Here is a 26624-nt window from a genome sequence, read left to right as displayed (position 1 = left end):
AATGATTTGCCTTGTCTCTGATCACCGTTCAGAGCTGGCTCCAGGGGGCGCCCTGCAACAACACAGTGACAGACTTTGTAACCATCAAGACCGTTCCAAGCCAGCAGAGAGCAGCGCAACCGGCATGGTGCCCGTCTTAAGCACCTGTCCGAGCACTCTGAAAGACTCTGAGACAAGCCACGTCTGTCTAACCACCCAAAGGTGGAGCCAATTGAGATGCCAGCCGACAGCCCAGAAATGGACGATCCTCATCGGCAGCACACCTAGCCCAAACAGCCAGCGGCGGAACAGCTCGCCCCAAACACACCCAAGTCTTAGCACTCACCAGAGCCAAACGGTGCAGCTTCATCTGAGTCAGCAGAGATCCTGAGGATTCTGAAAGAACTTCTCGCAAGGGAGACAAGAAGGACAGGCCAGACACCTTACGACTGTTACTAAGACCGGCACCCAACGTCCTTCCTGACTGCTCTCCGACTGAACCAAGCACTGTGCACCAACCACAGTCCAAAGATCCAGAGACTTCATCACCAAGTGACAGCGTCGCTTAACCCCCTTAGCTGACAGCTGCACTTCCTGAACAATCGAACTCTGAAATCCCAAAATGTGAGTTAAATGTGCAGTCATACAGCCAAAATGAGATCCAACTTGAACAGATAGCTCCCATCTAGCTAAAGATGGGCCTAATGAGTCTGGTACACCCAGTGTACATCTAACCAATGGACACGTACCCCTTTCTCGTCGGCAAAGATCTGCTAGATCGTTTTGAGCCCCTACTAGACTTCAAACAGCTAAAGATTTGAGCTCAAGTACGAGAACCTCTGCCTCTCCAGCCACCCAGATCACCTGAGCCAGACTGTCAGGTCACAGAGGTCACAAGAAATCTTGCAACCAGCTGCGAGAACACTGTCTCAGCAGCAGAGCAAAGTTCAAGTTCGCTACTCTGCACTTTTCAACTCACCATAGACTCTGACTTTCACTGCCCCAAGGTCATGACCGACTTCCAGCTGAATGATGTAACAACTACAGACATCATACTCTCACTATGGGCAGACAACTCAGCCATCAGTCTAGCACTGTTCAATGCCCTCATGAAAGACACATCCAACCTTCCATCTGCAAGCAAGCGCACCCACTGCCCGTTGGACTCCTGCCTAACAACCATGGTAACTGTCAAGGGCACCTGCACTTTGAACTTGAAATGGAACGATCAGTGCTTCACACACTACATCCTGGTCCTTCAAGATCCACTGCATAACGTCTACATAGAAGCAGACCCCTTGATTCGCCTCAAGGCTCATGTGGACTTTACCAATGATGTAGTGTGAGCCCCACTGACATCACAGCCCCCTGTGGTTCCTGCCAAGCCTGAAAACCTCCTGTCAGGCCAGATGTAACAAAGTTCGTAAAGGGACAAGGAAGAAGACAAGGGGTCGGCTTTCTGGGACTCGTAAATGCTCTTTTATTTTCTCTTTACGTCAGTAAACAAACTGCGTGCACATCGCACAAAATATAAAACAATAATCAAAACTCTCTTTTCACATTTGTCGGTTTCATAAGCAGTTCCTCTCTGCATCCGTGTGGCTACGAGTCCCAGGGTGTGTCTCTCCAGTTCCTCTCTTTCTAGTCCCATTTCCTGGGTGGCTTATATCCTGTCTCCCCACAGGTATCCTTCATGCGGTGGAGCCACTGGAGAGGGGCGTGGTCCGAACAGAGAGTGAACTCCCTCCCCAGGAGATAGTAACGGAGGGTAAGAACGGCCCACCGGATTGCCAAACACTCCTTCTCAATGGTGCTGTACATCGTCTCTCTCTTAGAGAGCTTGCGACTGATGTACAGCACCGGCCGCTCCTCCCCCTCCCTCTCCTGGGTCAGGACCGCACCCAACCCCCTGTCCGATGCGTCCGTCTGTAACACAAAAGGGAGAGAAAAATCAGGTGATTGTAAGAGCGGCCCGCCACACAGAGCAGCCTTCACCTGGGTAAAAGCCTGCTGGCACAGCTCTGTGCTTCCTTTTTAGTGAGGTCAGTTAGTGGGCTTGTGAGGTCCGAATAATTAGGAACAAATCTCCTATAATGTCCCGCTAGCCCAAGGAACTGCCTCACCTCCTTCTTGGTCTTGGGTCTCGGGCAGGTTGCAACTGCTGCTGTTTTGTCAATTTGGGGACGCACCTGCCCATGACCCAAGTGGAAACCCAGATACCTGACCTCTACGCGCCCAATCGCACACTTCTTCGGGTTGGCCGTCAGCCCAGCCAGTCTCAGCGACCTCAGGATGGCACGCACATGCTCCATATGCAGCGGCATATGCAGCATGCGGCCGTAGAATTTTATCCATGAGGCGCTGAAACGTGGCTGGTGCCCCGAACAACCCGAACGGAAGTGTCACAAATTGGTGTAATCCAAACGGCGTCGTAAAGGCTGTTTTTTCTTTAGACAAAGGCGTTAAGGGGATCTGCCAATATCCCTTTGTTAAATCCAGCGTCGAATAAAACCGAGCCGTGCCTAGCCGATCGAGCAACTCGTCAACCCTTGGCATTGGATATGCGTCGAATTTTGACACAGCGTTCACCTTGCGATAATCCACACAGAACCGTACCGAGCCGTCTGTTTTAGGGACTAAAACTATCGGGCTGGCCCAGTCACTGTAGGATTCTTCTATTACTCCCATGTCTAACATCGCCTCTAATTCTTCTTGAACCACTTTTTTTTGTGTTCTGGTAACCTATAAGGCCGACTGCGAACCACCACGCCCGGCTCTGTCTCGATATGGTGCTGAATGAGGTTTGTCCGACCGGGTACGGGCGAGAACACATCCGCAAAAAGTTCCTGCAACTGGGCTATGTCAGTGAGCTGCAGCGGCGAGAGGTGGTCTCCCCCTGGAGCCAGGGCGAGGGATGTACTTTTTGTGCTCACCTCTGGCCCGAGATCCTCCTCTCCGCTCACGGCTGCTGCCAACATCACTGACTCCGCCTCACTCCATTTTTTAAGGAGGTTAAGGTGGTATATTTGATGTGCCCCACTCCTATCCGATCGAACCACCTCATAATCGAGATCACCTATTCGCCGTGTGACCACAAATGGCCCTTGCCACTTGGCGAGCAATTTTGAGCTAGAAGTTGGGAGTAATACAAGCACTTTATCTCCCTGTGAAAATTCACGCAGTTTCGTTCCCCTATTGTACAGCCGGCTCTGTTTGTCTTGAGCCTGTAGCAAATTCTCCATGGACAGCCGCCCCAATGTGTGGAGTTTTGTTCTCAGGTCCATGACATACTGAATTTCGTTTTTGCCTTGCGATGGTCCGTCCTCCCAAGCCTCTCTGAGGACGTCCAACACCCCACGGGGCTGACGTCCATAGAGAAGCTCGAATGGGGAAAACCCAGTGGAGGCTTGCGGGACCTCACGTACAGCGAACAATAGGGGTTCCAACCATTTATCCCAATTTTTGGCGTCTTCCTGTACGAACTTTCGGATCATTGTCTTCAAAGTGCGATTAAAACGTTCCACTAAACCATCCGTCTGTGGGTGATAGACGCTGGTGCGGATCGATTTAACGCCCAATAATCCATAAAGTTTGCGTAACGTACGTGACATAAACGCCGTGCCTTGATCAGTGAGGATCTCTTTCGGGATCCCCACCCGGGAGATTAAACTAAACAAAGCCTCCGCAACACTCTTCGCAGAAATGGTACGGAGAGCAATTGCTTCGGGGTATCGTGTTGCATAGTCCACCAGGACCAATGCAAAATGATGCCCCCGTGCGGATCGCTCTAATGGTCCGATGAGGTCCATGCCAATTCTCTCGAAGGGGACCTGCATAAGCGGAAGAGGGCGCAATGGCGCTTTTGAAACGGCCGGTGGATTTACCAGCTGACATTCACGACACGACGCGCACCATCTGCGCACATTCTCGTGAATGCCCGGCCAAAAAAACCGGACCATTAAACGATTCAGTGTGGCCGCTTGACCTAAATGACCGGCCATAGGATTAGAATGAGCCGCCTGGAAAAGCATTTCCCGACGGCTTTTTGGTACTAACAACTGGGTTGTATCTTGGTTTGACTGAGTGTCCTGGGTCACTCGATACAACCTGTCTTTTAATATGGCAAAATAAGGATAAGAGAGTGGCTGCTCAGGATGGAGAAGCTGCCTGTCGATCGCTCGGACCTGGGCAAACGCATTTTTCAGCGACTCATCTTGGGACTGCTCCAGAGGAAAATCATCGCGGTCAGTGAGGATCAGCCTCTCTACACTGCTCCGTTCCTCTGCAACAGTACCCGATGGTCCCGGCTCAGTCTCCCCAACCTGCACAGCCGCTTTCTCTCCCCGCCCTTTCTTTCCCCCAGAGACATCCGCACATAGACACCCCAATAAACTACCAAATGCTGGCCAATTCGTACCCAAAATTAGCGGATGTCGGAGGTGCGGGTTAACTGCCACCTCCACTCTATGCTTTTGTCCCTGAAATTGAATTATAACCGTCACCAGCGGATAACTCACCACATCCCCGTGCACACACCGTACCTTAACCATGCGGCTATCATCCAATGCCAACGATTGTATCAGGCTTTGATGGATAGAGGTCTGGTTACACCCTGAATCCACCAAAGCCGGATAGGTACCCCCCTGAATACTGACTGGTATTTGGTACAGCCCGGTTCGATCGGGGGCAGCCTGAGGCGCATTGGGGACCCGGATCAGAGTTCCCATCTCCCTCACTGGGCAACGATCTATAAAGTGACCCGGGTCCCCGCACCGCCAACAGGCCGGCCCAGACTTCCCCGCCTATAGATATAAGATGCCATAAAATAATCGTTAATAGCATGGTATACAATATAGCCTACTGTAAGGTATTGATGCTACATTTAAGGAAATGGGTGCTCCAAGATACAGTGTACTAGTTCGCACACTATTTTTCTATTTTCGCAGTTCTATTTTTTGTCGCAAATGTGAGTAGCTATATGGACGCACTGTCAAGCCCCGTGTGACCGAGCTTATGTGAGCGAGCGTCAAGTTGAGAAGTATTGAATCAAAGCAGTGATTATCAGCTGGTTCCAACAAGTGGCTGATCGTTGGCATAATATGCCATTTTGTACTGTCATCATTTTAGTGATTTCTTTACCAGCAAGTATATTTATAGTTCATTACCGCGTGCGTGTCCATGATAAACGTAGGCTACTTCTCGCGTGTGAAAATTATGTCTGTATAGGCTACACAGAGGCGGCAAGATCGCAAGAAAGGCTTGTTGTAGTTTCCCCTGTTGCAAGTCTGCGGAGTGCACTCTTTACACTGTCCGAGCACTTTCGTGGTTGACGCTGTCGTCATTTTTCTAAAACAACACGCTATTAACATGCATTTAGAACAACGATTAGAATTTAGAAGTCATAATCTCAATTGTGATTTGTGGCAAACACAATTAACAGTTACATCCGGGAAAAGCTGAGTTTATTTTACCGTGAATGCTGATGGAAGCGGCCGAAATGGTTTAGAAATCTGTAAGGAAAAGATTTTAGCATTGTAGAATTGCTTCGAGCTGTTTGAGCTATTTTAGGCTATACAGCGTGGGCGGGTAGGGCGACCTTGCTAGCAGTCCATGCTAAAAATAAAAACGGTCAACGAAAGAAGGTAAATATGCTGTATATATACACACACCTCTTATCGTTGATTAAATCGATTGGCTTGATATGCTCCACATGTGTTTAATTAGGTTTTATTATCTGAGGGTGCTCCACTTGGGTTTGATTAGGTTACATTATCTGGCGTGCTCCATTGTTTAGATAGGTTTAATTATCTGGACGTGCTCCTCCCGAAATTAGTTACTAAAACTTCACATGCATATTTCCCCCCGTGTGAATCATAGCTTTGTAAACTGTAGTTGTTTTATTAAAACCCAATGATTGCATTGAAGTGAATCCGTATTGTTTTGCTCACAAATATCAAAGTCCATGAGACGTAAGATTTTAGCTACCCATTTAAGCTTGATTTTCTTGTATTATTACTTCAGTGATACAAATTGTACAAACATAAGAGATATTATTTGTCCTGATCAAACAGATCAATGTTTCTTAAGGTTTGTAAGATTGATAATTGATGAAGAAATCAATTTGGATAAAGGTTACTTTTAAATGATTAAAGGTTCCGTTATACGTAATATTGTCTGTACAACAAGCAAATCATATTCATAGACTCATGAATATTTAGACCATTTGAGTTAATTATTCCCCGAAACTCATTGTTGCTACAGTTCTGGTGGAGAATGCGGGCACGTTTCAAACTTTGTTTTTGTGAGCAATATTAATATTCATATTCATGTGTATTTTGGGGTATTTATATTATGCACGCGTGTTTTCGTTCGTTTGTTTGAACTTTGAGACAAATCGCGCAAAGCGAACTCACTCACTGACTAGGCACAACGCCAAGCTCAGCTTAAGCATATTAACAGATGCTAATTTTTTTAAGTTTCGCAAGCCTGCATTAACTCAGCACTGAATAAAAACTCTGGTCGCGTTCAAGAGATCTGGCTACATTACTCACCGCTGCAAAAACACGCTGTAAATAGATGTATTTGGCTCTCCAGAGCTCGGACACAAATGTGCAAATCTGCCCAATCTGTTTCGCCAGTCTTTTATTACAGTATTAACTGAGGGTGCTTCTGCTTGCGTTTGAGGGTGCTTAGCCTATCATACACTGTTCTGGGCTGCTCCAGGAGTCAGGACAGCTCTGTGTCTCCGAGCATGGTGCTGTCTGTCTGTGAGAGCTGCTGCCTTCTCCACCCCACACACAGACAGAGTGAAATTCTCAGACTCCGATACAGGAACAATAAAACAGAACTTATAACATTGGGGCTAATATGGTAGCAAGCAAGCTGCTGATAGTTTTCGACTACAGTCCTTAAAGTTAACTGCAAGTAAGCTTCTACCAGCTGTAGCATTAAGCCAGTTCCCCACGGTTCTATGCTATTTGTTTTCTCTTTCACTAAGTGAAGCAACACTTCATAGTTTTCTAATAATATATAGTAAATATATGGCCATAGGACTTTGAAATATCAGAATTTAAGCCTCATCTTTATCTCCCAGGACTGTTATAAGGCCGGCCAAAACCTCGTTCCAATGAACGGTAACGAGCTGCGGTTGAAGGTCGCTGCGCGTTCGTGTTTTAGCTGGGCAAAATGGATTTGATTATCATATTCTTTATCTGACTCCATTTATCGTATTGTCGAATTTAGGATAGGATGCCAATTGGTTGTTTGTGTGAGGGCTGGACGGGAAAACAGAGAACCCAAGAGCAGATCAGTTCACACTATATTTATTAGGACAAAAAGCAAAGTAAAAGGAAACAATATTTAAATGGGGCAGCCGAGCTGCCAAGCCAGGGGAAATAGCCGAAGACGTGATCCAAGGGCAGGCAAAAGTCAAAAGTCAGCAACAGGCAGGCAGGCTCAGGACCAGCGAAATGACAGTCCAAGGTGCAGGGCAGACAGCAATCCGTTGTCAACAATCCAGGCATAGAGTCAATAGCAAAATGCAAAATCAAAACAGGAGATGGGAAAACTGAGCTGCAGGGCTGGATCAAACTAGGAACAAACAGAATATGATCAAAACTTGGTAAGGCAAAAATAGAATCTCAATTCAAAGGCTAGAGCACGACAGAAAAACAGACAAAACACTCTGGCAGAGAAGGCAGGTAAGGAAGGAAGCTAAATAGTGAGAGAAATTAAATGAGAGGAGAAACAGGTGAGAGGTGTGCAAGAGCCCTGATCATAATGCAGCGCAGCTGCCACAGAAATCAAGTGCGGGAAACTTAAATGGAGAGACAGGTGAGAGTGGTGTGCAGTGGTGCTGATTACGAATAGAGCACAGCTGTGGTGCAGTGGAAAAATACACAGAAACACAAATGAGAAAACAAAACAGAAAGAGCAATGATCAAACCCGAGTCCTGACAGTTTGGTCATTTATATTTAATAGTTAGTCACACATTTAACCATTCTGTTCATTAACTTTTTGTTGCAATTATACCATTCCGTACTAGAGATTAATTCAGAAAGGATAAAAAATGTAACAATTTATTAACAGTCAGGTAAGTGTATAATGCCAATTACATAATAAATTAAAAGAAAATCCATACACAACATCAAATACTCTGTAGCAAAGAATAAGATATTGATACCTGACTTCTGAACATTACGCAACGCAGAGTGTTAAGACACTCCTATTTCTGTGGGGACGAGATTGTTGTACCAGTCGCACTGAGACATTTCAAACGATATCAAACACATATAATGAGAACCTACATCCGAATCGCACAGATTTTGGGTGATCTCTCAGCATGAAGTTGAGTGGGATGTGGGAAAAAAGGAGAAGGGAAATGCATGTAAATGAAGGCCATTTTCAGTTGATTCGCTCTGTGTGACGTCGTCTGCGAAAAGTGTCCTCTCAGTGAGTAATTGTTTTCTACCAGACAACTTGGCGTTATGCAAGTTTTCTCAGTCTTTCACTGTTGTTGAGTCTTCCTAAAGTTTTGGCTTGGGGTCCATGCGTTCCACCGCACCAATAACACGGAGCTGCCCACGGACGTGCCTGACTTTAAATCGACAATACTAAACACGGATATTGGCCAATGCCGATATATAAAAAAATGTCATATATCGTCCCGATATATCCGTCGACCTCTACAACCAACCATCTTCCTTCACTTGTATTGGGATGAGTTTAGCAACAAAAGAGAAGCTTCAAGGGCTACCTTCGGTAATCTGTCAAAATAAAAGTTTGATGGATTAATGTTTGAAAATGACGAAATTAAGACCATAAATATAGTATCAGGGGTGGTAAAAGTACTCAAAAGTTATACTCGCGTAAAAGTATATATACCTAAATAAAAAATTACTCCAGTAAAAGTAGAAAGTCCTCCATTTAAACATCACTTGAGTAAAAGTACAAAAGTATCCAATTTAAAACGTACTCAAGTACCGAAAGTAAAAAGTAAATATTCAAATTAACTGTAAATATCAATAATTAAGCAGATCAATTGTTTTGGGAGTGAAATGCAATGCTTTAATTGAACAAATGATAAGATTAGATACTGCAATTAAGAATTAGTTAGATTTGCAATCATAAGAGACAATGAAGCACCTTGAAGCAGTATAGGGGTTGATCTTAAAATAGACATGCTCCATAACATTAGCTGCATCAAACAGAAGATGTGCAAGATACTATTAACTAATTTAAAATTAATTCAAAAGCCATAACCACAACAACATATTACTTAACAATTAGTTAATAGTGATGTGCCTCAACAAGTGAAGTCATGACATAAGGAAACCTTTGCAAATCGTTATCTAATGATTAATTAAAGCTGACAACTGGAAGTTGAAATACATGGCTTTGACCCATTGTGATAATTAACAGATTAATTTACATTTATTAGTTAATATAATATGTTATTAGGGAATTAATACATTGTCGTATTTAATTAATAGAAATTAATGTATTACTTAACCTATTAATCATATTTAATGTTCAGTAGTTGCTGATGCAGTAATCATTAATAAATGATTTAGTTCTTCATGAGTCATACATTAACTCTTGATTATCTGTGCATTAGTTAAGCATGGATTAATGCATATTAGTGCACACGTATTGTAAAGTGTTACCAATGCTTTCATAGTGAGCCACGAAAGAAAAAAGTTTGGGAAACACTGAGCCAACGTTAGTGTGGCAAACTTAGTCAGCTTTTCCAAGTCTAGCCCCGACTGGATCATCCATGACCGATTGACAGCATGCAGGGAGAACCGCTGAAGTGCCGCATTATTCAATGTGGTGATGTCATTTCCACTGAAACAGGAAGTCAGAGCGTGTTTACTAGATTCCCCTTCTGACTTAATATTGATGTGTTACAGTAAAACAGTGATGATCATAATCATGCTAATGTGCTGTAAAGAGCTCGTCATCTCTTCTTCTCATCAGGGCTGTTTCTAATGCAGAGGCTGTCTAACCGCTTGTGTTGTTTGATCTCCATATCGCTTTAAAATACATTTTGTGTTTGTTTTGTGGTCTGTGCCGACTCGTTCATATGATACACTTTATGATATGATATATGATATAATGATATGATATATGATATATGATATGACACACTGTGCTATCACAGGTCTGAGTCATTGTCTTTTCTCTTTCTGTCTTCAGTCTGAGTGGATGCAGAATTACAGAGAAACAGTGTCTCATCCTGACTTCAGCTCTGAGATCAAACCCATCACACCTGAGAGAGCTGGAGCTGAGCGGGAGTAAACTAGGAAACACTGGAGTGAGAAACCTCAGTGATCTACTGATGAACCCACAATCACAGCTGGAGAAACTACAGTCAGTATCATTATACTGTACAGTTACAGTGAGATTACAGTTCACTGTTTAGATCAAGACAACTGGACACAAGTCACATCATTTACACTGAAGCATTGCATCTGCTGGTCTTTGTCATTGGTCACAATTAAAATGAGGCGTCTTGAGTTAATAATTTCATTTAAAGTATTTGAAACAATGAACTGATTGTGTACATGTTGTTCTGCAGAAATATCATGAGATTTGAATCTGCTGCTATAATAAACAAAAGAGACAAAAAAGAAATAGTTTAAAAGTTTTAAAAAAGAAAGAGAAGAAACATCAGTTTCCAGCACACGGAAACCATGCTAATCTTCTTAGTATCGTTCCAATGTTTTAGTATATGTGCTGCCTAGACAGCACAATTATCTCATGTTTAACCACTATCTACACACTGTAAGAGCCAGCGGCAAATTCCCGAATGACTGTCTGAGATGAAGCTGTTCTCTGCGGAAACACGAGCGCTGACAGCCTGGAGCTCACACCTGCCAAAGCATCTGAACAAACTGTTAAATAGACGCTATGTTTACATATGATTCACATATTTGAGGTCCAATTAACTACATTCTCACCTAAAAATTGTTAAAACTACATTTCGTGACACAACAGTAGTATGCTTAAAAGTGTATTTGCTTGACCGCCATGACAGTCGCTCGAGCGGAGAGTGATGCAAACGGGGAAACGGTTTGCGTGACGGTACTGGTGGATATCGCACGGCTGTTGTATAAAAATGTATGTAGCAAAGTTCGTGTGTGTGGGTAAGGAAGAAGACAAAGGGGTCGGCTGGCTGGAACTTGAACAGGTTTATTTACTCAATATCTCAGGTAGCAAAACAAGGTGCACATCGCACAAATCAAAAGCTCAATTTCTCAGTAGTTCTCTGGTTTCTATAGGCAGTTCCTCTCAGTGTCCCAGCTCGAGTCCCAGCGTCTGTATGTCTCCAGCTTCTCTCTCTCCGGTCCTCATCTCCTGCGTGGCTTATAACCTGTCTCTCCACTCCAATTACTGAAACAAGAGACAGGTGTTCATCATTTGCACCCGATTCACTTACGTGCTGCTCGTCCTCTGACTCGCTCTCCCGTCACAGACCTCGCTAAACCACGCCCCCCTCGCCACAATGTATATAATATTTTACTATATACTGTATCTTGCACTGTAAAAAATGGCTGTGAAATCTACAGTTATTTACTGTCGATTTCACAGTAACAGTACTGTAAACGAGTTTTACAGTAGAATATTGTAAAGTTTACAGTAAGACCGTAAAAAACACAGTAGTCCAAGCATTACAGTTGAAATCACAGTAGTCAAAGCATTACTGTAAAAAAATCACAATTTAGCCACTATAGTACTGTAAATAGTAAAGTAAACTACTGTAATTTTCCTTTTTTTTATCATATCTTTCTTTGTACCCCTTTCACATGGACGGCCCCAGATTATTGTTGTTCAGAATTCATTACCGGAATATGATATAAATACTCGAAGGTGAGCTTTAAGTCAGGGAGTTCGTGCAGAGAGTTCGTCAGGGGCAGGGGCTCAAATGTAAAAAAGGGGCAATATATAAATATATATAAATATAAATATAAATATAAATAAATATATATATATATATATATATATATATATATATATATATATATATATATATATATATATATATATATATATATATATATATATATATATATATATATATATATATATATATATATATATGTATGTATATGTATATGTATATATATCCTTATGCTCATCAAGCCTGCATTTATTTAATCAAAAATACAGAAAAAACAGTAGCCTAATATTGTGAAATATTATTACATTGTGTTCTTTTTAACTTTTTATTAATTAAATAATCTTGAAAAGAGTATCACAGTTTCCATCATTGACATTAAATCCTCATATTAGAATGATTTCTGAATGATCATGTGACACTGAAGAGTGGAGTAATGATGCTGGAAATCCAGCTGTGATCACAGGAATAAATTATATTTTAAATTATTTTAAAAAAGAAAACCATTATTTTTATATATTTCGCAATATTGCTGTTTTTTATCAAATAAATGCAGGCTTGATGAACATAAGAGACTTCTTTCATAATGCTACATAATATTCAAAAATGGTAATCAGTCCTTTCATGTAACCATTTCGCCAGCCTACACTTCGCTTAATAGGCCTGTAGGAGCCGGTGGCACTTGGGTTTTGTTAACTTTGATAGTTTCATGAAATAGTAAACGGTGTATCAATATACATTAGTACAAGTGAATTTAACACTACTTACCATTAATGCGACGTTTGCTGCTGTGGTTTTGTGCAGGGATTTGTTTGTTGTCTGTTAAAATCCATTTTGTCAGTGATGCAATTTATAAAATGAGACAAACCGCAGGAAATCGTTCCACAAACGTTAGTTCGTCTGTCCATGTATTTTTCAACCGATTTATGAATAAGAACAGAAAATTACCGCTTCACATCGCCCAATGGACTTTGAACTTGCTTTGGCAGATCACAATTGGTTGTTGTATAGCCTATACATGACAAATGGGCATTGATGAATTGTGTAATACTTTAAAATATATAGCTAATATATAGATTTTTAATTAAATCAACACATTAGCTCTGATTATGGATGAAAAAAAAAACATTGGCTTACTTTTTTCCCGCGAGGCCACACACTCTCTGAAAGGACCATATTTGGCTCGAGAGCCATTTTCGAACAGTGGAAAATCAGCAGTCAATCAAAACGCACGCAACCCATATCAACGCGTTATGGCAACGCCTCAACAGAAATTATCCGACTTTTGAGCCGTTCGTTACTATTGTATACATTGTCATGTTATAATAATCACATTTATTTACACTGTAAAAAAAATGCTGTAAAAAAACGGGGAAATTTTGACAGTAAAATGCTGTTTTCCATTAAAACAGTAATATACCGTAGAAAACAATGCATTCTGGGTAATATTTGTAATTTTCGAGAAAATAGCCAACAGGAATATACCGTGAATTAACAGTGCTCAAAGTCGACACTCAGAGGCTGTGCTCCAAATCACACCCTAGACCCTCATTCACTATTCCCTACACTAGTTTACTGATAGTGAGCGAAAATAAGTGAGTGTATTCAAACACCTGATGAACACCTGCTGTTATCACCGAAGGAAAGAGATACATGAACAGAAAAAAGTTGCTTTCATCAACTGAAGGATAAAAGAAGATATTAAATCTCTGAAGATCTCAGCAGAGGAGGATTAAACAACTCCACAAACAGCACTACCAGCTTCACACATTACTAACCAGACTGACTTTATTTCTGTCAGACGTCTACGGAACATATTTTGACGTTACCATTATGGTGATTAGTGTTTGCTTTAGTTGGGCTCTTGAACCATGACATAATAACATTAGTTTTTTTTCTATAGCTGCTCTAACTGTGTGTTTTAAATACATTTGTTAAAGCATGCAAAGCTGAAAATAAATGGAAACTGATGATGTTGACTATTTATTAATGGTCTGATTCACTGAGCTCCTTCATAATTTAATCTAGATGAAGTGTTATTTTTTGGTTACCCAATAATTTTACAGTATGAGTTCCATTAGTGTTGCAACAACCAGATAATTTTGAGGACAGGAAAAAAGCTTGTGGTTAATACATTTTGAATACCAGAGTCATTCAGACTCAAATAGATATCAAGAATCGGCGTATGAACCTCAACAATGGTGACAATTAAAAGCTTCATTCTGCAATGCATGCTGGGTACAGGCATTGTGCAAAAATCATCCATGACTCCCAGCATGCATTGCGGCATGAACAAATTATGTTGATGAATAGCTTGGTTATTTTCTTTAATTCTCAATATTTACCTTTATTTTTGGTGTTGTTTTTGTGTTGACTTTTGGTAGTGTTTTGTGATGTTCAGAGTTGATCTGCTCATCTTTTTTTTTGACTGTCACCATTTTTGAGATTCATGTGCGGATTCTTCATGTCTATGTGAGTCTAAATGGCACCATAGAACAAACCATTTATGTATTTCAAGAGTTTAAAAATCCTTCATCACTGATTCCTAATCACTGCTTGATATTTTACAAACTGTCACAGTTTCGGTAATGAAAAATAGGGGTAAAATGAGATGTATATATTAAAAAAAAGGTTTTGTTTAGGGAATAGACACTGAATGAGATGAATGAACCAAGCATTCATGTTTATGTCACAATCAATTACACCTGATCACAAGTGTTTTGCTACAACAAATGTGTCTAAGAAACACACAGTTATAGAAACTATTGTTACAAAGTCAAGGGTCAAGAGCCCAACTGAAGCAAACACTAATCACCATAATGGTGACCAAACATTTTCAATTAAACATCAAAAGTTAATTTGATCTGTTAATTTTCTATAAGAGCTTCTGTAGATGTCTGACAGAAATAAAGTAAATCTGGTGAGTAATAAGTGAAGCTGGTAATGCTGTTTGTGGAGTTGTTTAATCCTCCTCTGCTTTAATGTCTTCTTTTATTTTCCGTTGATTTCATCTAAGGCTGTGGCTGAAGTCAGTTGTACTTCTCTTTCCTTGAGTGGTTCTGCTTGTTAACAGCAGGTGCTCATCACTAATTCTCAATTATCACTTAATTAATATCTTAATTATCTCATTAACTTCAACAATGCTTCAATTACTCTAACAGAGTGTGGACACATATAAGTGTTCATTTAAAACTGAAGATTTTGCTGTGGAGTTTAAAGGGTTAAAGGAATTAGATTAAAATTAACGGTAAACAACTGTAAATTAATTTACGGAAAAGTACTGTAAAAAAACAGCAGTTTACTGGCAACCAGAGCTGCCAGTAGATTACCTTAAAATCAAAGAAAAAACAGTAATATACTGTAAAACGTAACAGTCAGATTTACCAGATGAATCAAGATATTTTCACTGAAATAGTAGTGAAAGTTAATAGAAAAAAGTTGTGCAAAGTCTGTAACTGATAAGGAGAGTAAATATTAAAATAAACTGTTTCTATGTGTTGTTGCACAAGATGATATAGAAGAGATCTTTTAGTTTAATTAATTCGTTTTGTGGGTCACCATTGTGCTGGAGAGTAGAGCCTGTGCTTCAGTCCAGGATGAGCAGAGAAACACTGATGAAATGCTGCCTGATGCTTTATTTAAAGTCAGTGACTGTGTTTGCTAATGCAGTTATGAGCTGTTTGTTGAGTAATTTATCACATACATGTGTGCTATTGCTAGCGATGAACTGTAAAAATTGAAGTTAAAGTCATCTACTTTCACTACTACACATTACGTGTTTGCAGTTTATATTAAGAAATGTTCCTTTTCAGTAGACTCAAATTAAATGTTTACAGTACAAACACCATATGAATGCTAGTTTTCAAATGAAAAAAGTTACCTTTCATGGTATTATTACGGTAACATACTGTAAAAAAGGAGAGCTGTAAATAAACAGTAGAGGGCTGTAAATTAACAGTATATTGCTGGCAACCACAGCTGCCAGTAGATTACCGTTATTTTACATAAGTAATTCACATAAGATTAAGGTCCCTAAAGGGACCTATGCAAAAAATAAAAACATACAGACTTTCGATAATAATAGAGTTAATAATAGAGTTCATGCCTGTTCAACTGTTAACAATTTTCTTATTGTCTGCAGTTGATTGCAATGTTTTAGAATATGGGTGATTCTTTTAATGATGCTAATATTAAATCACAGTGATACAGTATTTAAATTGTACAGTGAGAAACTGAATTTACAGTGATTAACTTAACAACTGTTTATAGTACTGTATTGCATACAATACATAAAAAACAGTGCTTAACTGTTTTTTGTATGTAAATGCAATTGAAATCACAGTATTTATTTTCTTTCTTCTACTGTAAACAATCAATACTGTAAATACAACTAAAATCCCAGTGTTTAATAGTTTTTTTATTTCACAGTGAATACACAAAATACTGTAAATGGAAGTACAGTACCCTTACTGTAAAAAGTATTCACAGTAACTTACTGGCCAATCGTTGCCAGTAAGTTACTGTAAATTTTACGGTAAATTTTTTACAGTGTGTATCTAAAGACAAAAGGGCTACAAACAATATAGGACTTCACTGGAGATCTTGCAGTACACAAGACAGCCGATGCCCTACAGGAGCTTTCAGAAGAATGATGTTCGCTTCTTATGCTCATTGTGTGGCTCATTTGCTTCACAGCTTTACAGACACAGATTCAGTTGACTTCATCAGTCATAATGTAAATAATAGTTGATATTGTGTAATAAATGTATTTTATATGTATTATTTATTAATTTCTTCCTCTAGACTCTCAGACTGCAGTATCACAGAAGAAGGTTATAAAGCTCTGGCTTCAGCTCTGAGATCAAACCCTTCACACCTGATAGAGCTGGATCTCACAGGAAATGATCCTGGACCATCAGGAGTGAAGGAGCTCAGTGATTTACTACAGGATCCACACTGTCAACTGAAGACACTGAGGTGAGACGGGATCAAATAATACATAATGTGCAGGTGAAATGTTTATATAAATATTATTTCACTAATAAAATGTGTTGCACAGAAGCCAATTCAAGATAAACAATTTCACAATGTTTCCCATTAGAATCAAATGCTGTTTTTCATTACACCATGTTTAATTTAATTGATTCTTGCTTAATTTTCCCTTCTGCAGGTTCTTGAGTCCTGCTGCAGATGAAGCCTGTCAGTATGTGAGAGGAATTGTGGGTAAAAACCCGTTACTCCTGAGAAAGCTGAATCTGAGTAAACATGATCTAGGAGAGACACGAGTGAATCAGATCTCTGCTCTACTGGAGGATAAACACTGCCAGCTCAACACACTCACGTGAGGATTGTGTTTTAATGCTTAAAATCTCACATTACTTCTAATGTTTTGTTATAGTAGTGGATAATGCCATTTTCCTCATTTCTTTGAGTCAGTTTTTCCTTTTCTTTCAGCAAACACAATAATATATAATTTGTGTTTTAAAATTTACCACATTTTTAATGATCTAAGTGGCATACTTAAAAGTAATGGCTTATAACTCTACATAAAACAAGATATATACAAGTGCATCTCATATCAAGGTCTCATTTAATAGAAAACCATTCAAATTTTGGAACAAATATATTTTGATCATGTTTGGAAGCTCTTATGTTACATCACAGCTGAGAAAACCTCAGAAAAAGTGATGCAATTTATTGATTTATTTTGTTATTACTGATGATTGACATGATGACTATTTACTTTCTCAGGAGGATATTTCTGAGAATCAGGTTTCATAAAAAATATCTTGGCCATTTCTATCGACACACACCGCGGGTCCCTTACAGCGAAGCCGCCATTTTGCATCGTCATGTTTCTACAGAAGCCCTAAAGGGACAAACTTCTCTACAGAGCACTAGCTACTCTCTGCTCTCTCAGACGACCTCATCTTTGTCCTGTGTGGGCCACCGTAGCTTCTCTATGTGATTTGAAAGGGAGGGGTGAGCGGTGGACAGGTGTAATTCACAACCTCACCACTAGATGCTGCTAAAAATTACACACTGCACCTTTAATAACAAACAATTAGATACTAAATCAATTTAATTGTGTATAATTTAAACTTAAGTACACATGTATGCTTTAATTTCAAAAGATTATATTTCACATCTACATTTACTTAAATTTAGGGCCACTCATTTTTTAAAGCCTCACTGAAATGCCGCATTATTGTGGTGATGTCATTTCCACTGAAACAGGAAATCAGAGCGTGTTTACTAGATTCCCCTTCTGACTTAATATTGATCTGTTACAGTAAAACAGTGATGATCATAATCATGCTAATGTGCTGTAAAGAGCTCGTCATCTCTTCTTCTCATCAGGGCTGTTTCTAATGCAGAGGCTGTCTAACCGCTTGTGTTGTTTGATCTCCATATCGCTTTAAAATACAACATTTTGTGTTTGTTTTGTGGTCTGTGCCGACTCGTTCATATGATACACTTTATGATATGATATGATATGATATGATATATGATATAATGATATGATATATGATATGACATGACACTGTGCTATCTCTGTTTCTGACTCGTGTGTCACTGATGTGAAGCCACACTTCAGTCTCTCTAATGGAAAGCATATTTACTGTCTGAATTGTTCACTGTCCTCTATATAGTGCTCTATATATGCCCTTCACTGTATAGGAGATAGTGAATGAGTGAACGAGTGACGGATTTCAGATGCAGTCTCAGCGTCTGTTATCATTTACGAGGCGGGAAGCTTCAGATTCTAGAGCAGGATGATGTCATGAACTTCTTTCATTCGTATTAGTGGTAGAGAGATTGTGTCAAAATTAGGGATGCGCGATATTGGATTTTTGCCGATATCCGAAATGCTGATATTTTGGCCATTGCCGATATGCGTTTATTTTTTCCCTTTGTTTGGCAACAACACCATTTTGAGCAAAAAATTTTATATTTCATTGTGGTTTCAGATTTCTGAGGTCTCCTTACTAAAAGGATACTTGTTAAAGATGTTAATAAAGTTCTTATAATAAGAGTATATTAAAAGCTCTGAAAATAACAATAATAAAGTCAGTGATCTTTCACCCCAGACAGATGCAGGTGTACCTAAATACTGTATTTTTGAATGTGACGTTTGTGCACAGGAAGTGGGGGTGGCATGACTTCAGCTGACGCCGTCTTTAGCTTCAGCTTCAAATAAAACATTCTACAATTATTTTAGAGCTCCTTGAATTATTTTTCATCATCCATTTCATAAAAATCTTATTACAGATGAATAAAAGTATTTAATTCACAAGTGTCATGCTCGTGTTTTATGACATCATTACTGCTTTATTTATTCAGAATAAGACGTAACTTCAATTTATTTGTGTATTCTACTTTTCATTTTATTACTGTAACAACAGCGCTAAACCCCACTACATATATATATATATATATATATATATATATATATATATATATATATATATATATATATATATATATATATATATATATATATATAACATTCTAGAGGTGGGCACTAGGACCTGGAGGAGCTTCTGCTGCTGTGGAGGCTACGCGCTGGAGAGTGAGGAGACGCGATTGGGCTAGTTTTGGGCTTGTTTTGGGCTAGTTTTTGGCTTGTTTTGGGTGTGCTGACCTGATCGTATCACTATAGCAGTTTTTATAGTTATTGCAGGCGCATATCAACCATAGATTGTAAAAAAATATTAACGTAGTGTCCGTGACGTCACCCATAGGATTCTGATGAGCCGTTCTGAAGCACAAAGTATTGACGAGATGGCCGTTGCCATCTTGGCAGCACGCCACTCCCGGATAACAGAAAATGGGTAAAAAGGCGGGACGTGGGCGGAGCTTAAGTGACGCGATGACTAACAGACAGCAGATAAATGGCTATCCACCTGTCACTCGAAGTGGCCATGCCCTTAATTATGCAGAACTTTAATGCTTTATATAATGTAAACGAATGAGTTATAAAAAAATTCACCCCCCTCACAGTTGTCATGAAGGGCAAAATTAGCCGTATAGACCAAAACCACAATTTGTACCAGGCAGTAAACATGCCTTATTCTGCTGTAAATTTGGCCATTTTAACATAGGGCTCAATGAGATTCTGCTCCTTCTGGAGCCTGTCCCTAGCGGCCAGTCGATGAATTGCAGTTTAAGGCACTTCCGTATTGGCTTCAAGAGAAACTGCAGGAGGTTGACGCTTGATATCAACACATTATCATATCACCAAGGCATATCGGCATAATTCTTTCATATCGGCTGATGCAGATTTTATATTTCAAGCGTTTATCGGCTGATTCCGATGTTGTGCCGATAATATTGTGCATCCCTAGTAAACATGTGTGAGAGAACAACAGACCTGAACACATTTGCCCAGTGAGCAAACCATAGGGTGATGTTGACATGAAAGAACCAAGGTTATTATAGTTTTGCATTTTTAAATGAGTTTTTATTTTATTATCGTTTTCGATTTTGCAACAAATTTCAGTTTAGTTTTAGTTCGTTTTATAAATTATTTTGCTAGTTTTAGTTTAGTTTTTATTTTGTAAACACATTTCTATTTAGTTTTTATACATTTAGTTTCAGTTTTAGTTTTAGTAATTATAGTTTAGCAGAGTTACCAGAACAAAGTGTAGAGACCAAATCAAGATTTTTAACTTCAGCAAAGTTTAATGTTTGCTCCGATTAGAGTTTACTCTTATGCAGACATCTTAATAATATAAATAAAATAATGTAATAAAGATTGATTTATTTAATGCCATGTCAGCAGCTAGGGCTATATTCATGGCAAAAATGTAATTACAAAAATACAAATATCATATAAATACAATAAAACCAAGCAAACAAACACGTCATATACAAGATTTTTTTTAAATCAACTTATGATAAAAAAATCCAAAACCTTTTCATGCATAATCTTACTAAATAAGTTCTTAAGTGAAATAACTTGATAAAAGAGCATTCTTGTTTTAACCCAGGACAGTCCAACAAAATATGTTTAACAGAGAGGGAAATCTTACAAAACATGCATAAAGTTGGGTCTTCAACTTTAAGCAAAAAAGCTTGAGTCAAACTATGACCTATACGACAAAAAATGGTCTGAGATTGAACAAAGAACCACATAAATGCAACGTAAAAATATGAAAGTAAAAATGATAAATTCCAGACAAACTCATTCATATTAAAGATGAAATATTGTTAAATAATTAAAAGCTTATTTATTTAAAGATTATTTCTTCAGTCGTACAATGTAGGCTAGCAGTGTGACCACAGCTAAAGTCATCTGACTATAGCCAACACAAACTGTTGTGAAGACAGTGTGATTAAATAATGAAGTGTATATGCTGTCTGCATGTGTGTGTGTGTGTGTGTGTGTGTGTGTGTGTGTGTGTGTGTGTGTGTGTGTGTCTGTCTGTCTGTCTGTCTGTCTGTCTGTCTGTCTGTCTGTCTGTCTGTCTGTCTGTCTGTCTGTGTGTGTGTGTGTGTGTGTCCTGGTATTCCCTACTTTGTGGGGAAATGTCTCCACACGGATGATAATATTATTAGTAGTAAATGATTTGTAAAAACAGTGATAACACCTTTGAGCCTGTCAATATTATGCGAACATGAAATCTCAAACACACAGTAGCACTTGTTACTATAGTTGCTGTTGCACCTGCGTCTCTCGTCGCGTATGTAACGGCGTTCTAAAAGCAGTGAGTTTAAGTTCAACGTGCGTCTCATTACCTTGTGTCATGTCCCATTTCAATGCCACGAACGCATTCTTTGTGAACAGCCGTTTAGGACTAGCGAAGTGTGTTCACTGCACGCGTCGCGTCTCAGGACAGGTTAATCTCCTCAGCCACTTCACGCGCTGTAGCTCCACAGACACTCCCTCAACCGCTACAGGTCAGATTCTCCGGTACAGTAAAGAGAGCTTAATAAATACGAAAACTAATATTTATTTTTGCTAATTATTATTTTATTTCAGTTAGTTTTTCAGTAAGAGTTGTTAGTTTCGTTTAGTTTTAGTTTTTCATTTATTATGATTTTTTAATTTTATTTCAGTTTACGAAAATGTTTTTTGACCAATAGTTTAAGTCTTAGTTTCAGTTTTCGTTTACGAAAATAACCTTGGAAAGAACCAGTCTTCAAGTTCATTAGAAGTTAATGCATAAACTAGAACTTTATGACACTTCTGAGATGAAAAATACTGTTGTAGAGAATTACAAATATGACTTTCAAATGATGGATTGATGAATGACTGTCTGAATAAATCCTTTAAAAGCTCAGTTTGATCATCACAGATCTAAGCTATTGTCTTTTCTCTTTCTGTCTTCAGTCTGAGTGGATGCAGAATTACAGAGAAACAGTGTCTCATCCTGACTTCAGCTCTGAGATCAAACCCATCACACCTGAGAGAGCTGGACCTGAGTGGGAATAAACTAGGAGACTCTGGAGTGAAGCCCTTATGTGCCGTACTGGAGGATTCTCACTGTAAACTGGAGAGATTGAGGTGAAGAACTCAATATCTCATGAATAGCCTGAGTTCACACTACATTTATGAAGATGCTATAACTTTACAGAATAAAGAGTTTCTCATTTCTCTCAATGTAGGTTAAGCTGCTGTTCTATGACAGATGAAGGTTGTTCTGCTGTGACTTCAGCTCTGAGATCAAACCCATCACACCTGAGAGAGCTGAACATGAGTGTGAATAAACTAGGAGACTCTGGAGTGAGAAACCTCAGTGATCTACTGATGATCCCACAATCACAGCTGGAGACACTAGAGTCAGTATCATTATACTGTACAGTTACAGTGAGATTACAGTTCACTGTTTAGTTCAAGACAACTGGACACGAGTCACATCATTTACACTGAAGCATTGCATCTGCTGGTCTTTGCCATTGGCCACAATTAAAATTAGGCGTCTTGAGTAAATCATTTCATTTAAAGTAATTGAAACAATGAACTGATTGTGTACATATTGTTCTGCAGAAATATCATGAGATTTGAATCTGCTGCTACAATAAACAAAAGAGACAAAAGAGAAATAGTTTAAAAGTTTAAAAAAAGAAAGAGAAGGAAGTCAAGTCAACTTTATTTATATAGCGCTCTTAACAATGCAGATTGTTTCAAAGCAGCTTTACAGTGTTAAACAGGAAAATAATGCCGCATAATTTTACTCAGCCGTACAGCCGCTCTGGAGAAAACGGTGATGTAATCAGTTCCTTTCAATTATCATACAGTGACAGTGTGGGCTTTAGATCAGTAATTTAGTTTTTAATGGTTAATTTAGTTTAATAATTAGATTTATTTGGATATTTAGTTGAAAAATTTAGTGAAAAACATCAGTTTCCAGCACACAGAACTAGAGACACGATTACAAGCAGATTATGGGAACTATAGACTATATGACCGCTGTATGTCTTTAATAAGATCATCATCACAGATCTGAGCTATTGTCTTTTCTCTTTCTGTCTTCAGTCTGAGTTACTGCAGTATTACAGAGAAACAGTGTCTCATCCTGACTTCAGCTCTGAGATCAAACCCATCACACCTGAGAGAGCTGAACCTGAGCTGGAATAAACTAGGAGACTCTGGAGTGAAGCCCTTATGTGCCGTACTGGAGGATTCTCACTGTAAACTGGAGAGATTGAGGTGAAGAACTCAATATCTCATCAATAGCCTGAGTACACACTACATTTATGAAGATGCTATAACTGTACAGAATAAAGAGTTTTCTCATTTCTCTCAATGTAGGTTAATCTGCTGTGATATGACAGATGAAGGTTGTTCTGCTGTGACTTCAGCTCGGAGATCAAACCCATCACACCTGAGAGAGCTGGAGCTGAGCAGGAATAAACTAGGAGACTCTGGAATGATAAACCTCAGTGATCTACTGAAGAACCCACAATCACAGCTGGAGAAACTACAGTCAGTATCATTATACTGTACAGTTACAGTGAGATTACAGTTCACTGTTTAGTTCAAGACAACTGGACACAAGTCACATCATTTATACTGAAGCATTGCATCTGCTGGTCTTTGCCATTGGTCACAATTAAAATTAGGCGTCTTAACTAGTATATAATTTCATTTAAAGTATTTGAAACAATTAATTGATTGTGTAGGGGAGCGCGGGGCACAACCTAACTCGGGGTTAGTTGTAACATGCATGGTTTAAAAATTTCTACACATGCCAGGATGACGAAACTTAATGTATTTACTTGTTGCCATATCAAAATTATTTAGAGAAAAAATTGCGACAATTTTAAAATCTCTGGAAGATATTACTGAACACTTATTTTACCAAAGCAAAAGTTTTTTTCTCATCTCTGTTTTTGTGTTTATTTAAAATAAGACACATCTGATATTATTGTAATCTTTTATCTGTTATTTAACTGTTGAGATGGTTCTTTAATGCTGATCTAACAGCAGAAGACACGAGCCACGGGTTAAATCCCAGTTGTGCAGGTGGTGTGTGTTCTAACACTGCGTTACAATGAGCCCCTATTAGAGGGCCATTATATTCTATACTTTTATGAATTATTTTGAGAAACCATGAGAAAAGGGTGAATAATGACAGAGTTAGTGTTCAGAAATTATTAATTATTATTATGTTTTTAAATATGCTGTTTAGCTGTATTTAGCAATGTGTTTGTTGTCAAACTCAAAAATTAGAATTTTTTTATTTTATTTTAAAAAGTTAATAATTGTATTTTATTGACAAAATAGTACAATGTACTCCACCGATGGGGCATGTTGTCACACTTCACTTCCATTCTTTCGGGGTAAATCAAGAAAAATCTATACACTGTATTAATGAAACAAAACAATTCAATTTAATTCAATTCAAAAAGCTTTATTGTCTATCCCCACAGGGGTAGAAAATTGTCTTTAGACAAGAGGCTCAACAAACAGTATACAGCTATCAATACACAGCTAACAACAATACAATACAACAGACAACCACACAATTCAAGATAACCCCCTCCCCTATTTCCTATTTAAAATGTCAACGGCCATCGGGATAAAAGACTTCTTATATTTGGCCTTCTTCGCCAAAGGTACTTTAAATCGTCTACCAGACGGAAGTAAAACAAATGAGCTGTGCAGAGGATGGGTAGAGTCTGTCACAATAGCAGATGCTCTCCTTTTTACTGCCACAATATAAAGATCAGACAGGGTTTCTTGTTTCTCACCAATAATTTTACCAGCTATGTTTATGATCCTTAGAAGTCTATTTTTGAATTTAACAGAAAGAGAGTTATACCAGGATACAATGTTGAAAGTAAGCACAGATTCGATAAGGGATTTATACACCACAATCAGAATATCTTTTTCCACATTAAAGCTCCTCAATTTCCTCAATAAGCCTAGACGTTGATATGCCTTCTTAAAGACACTTCCTGAGTGCTTGTCAAATTTAAACTGGGAGTCAATTTCTGTACCCAGATATTTAAAAGATCCCACCTGCTCAACTTCTTCTCCATTAATTATCAAGGGTTTAAAAAATGTGCGTGCATTAATTACCCCGGAGCACAGTTCTTTGGTTTTGTCAATATTAAGCTGGAGAAAACTCTCCTTTGTCCAGGCCATGATAGAGTTGACAAACTCAAAATAAATGTCCAGTGATTGGATATCTCTCATACATCCCACCAATGCCATATCATCTGCATATTTTATCAGCATCAAATTCTCATTATTACAGGTAATCTCATTTGTATAGATAGAGAAAAGAATCGGGGATAGAACACATCCCTGTGGAAGACCAGATTTTAAAACTACATTCTCTGACCTTTTACCATTTACTATCACGTGTTGGGGACGGTCCCGTAAAAAATTGTTAATCCATAAAATAATGGTTTGATGCACTTGAAGCTCCTCTAAACGCCTCAAAAGTGTATTTATGTTCACTGTATTAAAAGCAGATGAAAAGTCCATAAATAAAATCCTAATGTACGAGTTTGCCATGTCCAAATGCTTTACTGCCCTATCCAGCAAAGTGAGGGTGGCATCTTCAACTCCGCGCCCAGCCCTATAAGCAAATTGTAGAGGGTCAAGTTTATCGATCGTTGCCTGGGAGAGTTGCTGACAAACTACTCTCTCCATGCACTTACAGAGCACTGATGTTAAAGCTACTGGTCTGTAGTCCTCAAGCGCCTTAGCATGAGCTTTTTTCGGTAACGGGATGATGGTGCTTTCCTTCCATGCTCGTGGTACAACATTTAAATCAAGAGACAACTGAAAAAGTTGTGTCAACACACCCTTCAGCTGAGAAGCACATTCCCTCAGTACTTTGCCCTTTATTCCATCCGGCCCTGATGTCTTTTGGGGTTTGACTTTCATTAAAACCTTTCCCACATTTTGTTCCTCAATTCTTATGGGGAGAAAATCAGAGTACTCTATAGGAGTCCAGAGTTCATTTAAATGGTCATCATTAAAACGGGCATAAAACTGGTTCAGTTCAGTAGCAAAGCTGGCGGAGTCAGGGCATTGGATACTGTGTTGCTTCTGATTTCTTCCCATCATAGTATTTAGGCCCTGTCATGCCATCCGTGCATTCCCCTTTGTAAACTTTTCTTCTACCTTGCGTTTATATTGCAGTTTGGCCTGCTTAATTTTTAGATTCAGATCTTTCTGTAATTTGTTAAAACCATATCTATCTCCATTTAAAAAAGCTATTTTTTTAAGGTTTAAAAAATGTTTTAGATCCTTTGTAACCCAAGGCTTATTGTTAGGGTAAC

At 39.0% G+C, this 26624-nt stretch overlaps 1 protein-coding gene across 11 annotated transcripts in view; it reads left to right on the top strand.

The window, feature by feature from the left end:
• LOC307123764 (NACHT, LRR and PYD domains-containing protein 3-like) overlaps window positions 1-26624 on the top strand; it is a 54989-nt gene that overhangs the window by 21004 nt on the left and 7361 nt on the right. For 8 of the 11 annotated variants that reach the window (XM_079812456.1, XM_079812452.1, XM_079812455.1 and 5 more), the window contains 7 exons: window positions 10178-10351; window positions 16683-16856; window positions 17050-17220; window positions 22216-22389; window positions 22491-22664; window positions 23362-23535; window positions 23638-23811. In XM_079812456.1, the coding sequence (XP_079668582.1) occupies window positions 10178-10351; window positions 16683-16856; window positions 17050-17220; window positions 22216-22389; window positions 22491-22664; window positions 23362-23535; window positions 23638-23811 (1215 nt within the window). Of the gene's footprint in view, window positions 1-10177; window positions 10352-16682; window positions 16857-17049; window positions 17221-17630; window positions 19101-22215; window positions 22390-22490; window positions 22665-23361; window positions 23536-23637; window positions 23812-26624 lie in introns of those variants that run through there. The other 3 variants (XM_079812454.1, XM_079812453.1, XM_079812457.1) reach the window with 2 other exon arrangements.

This window comes from Gobio gobio (genome assembly GCF_949357685.1).
Source record: "Gobio gobio genome assembly, chromosome: 3".
Lineage (NCBI taxonomy): Eukaryota > Metazoa > Chordata > Actinopteri > Cypriniformes > Gobionidae > Gobio > Gobio gobio.
The sequence above is the reverse complement of the archived record's forward strand: the minus strand, read 5'-3'. Positions and strand labels throughout refer to the sequence as shown.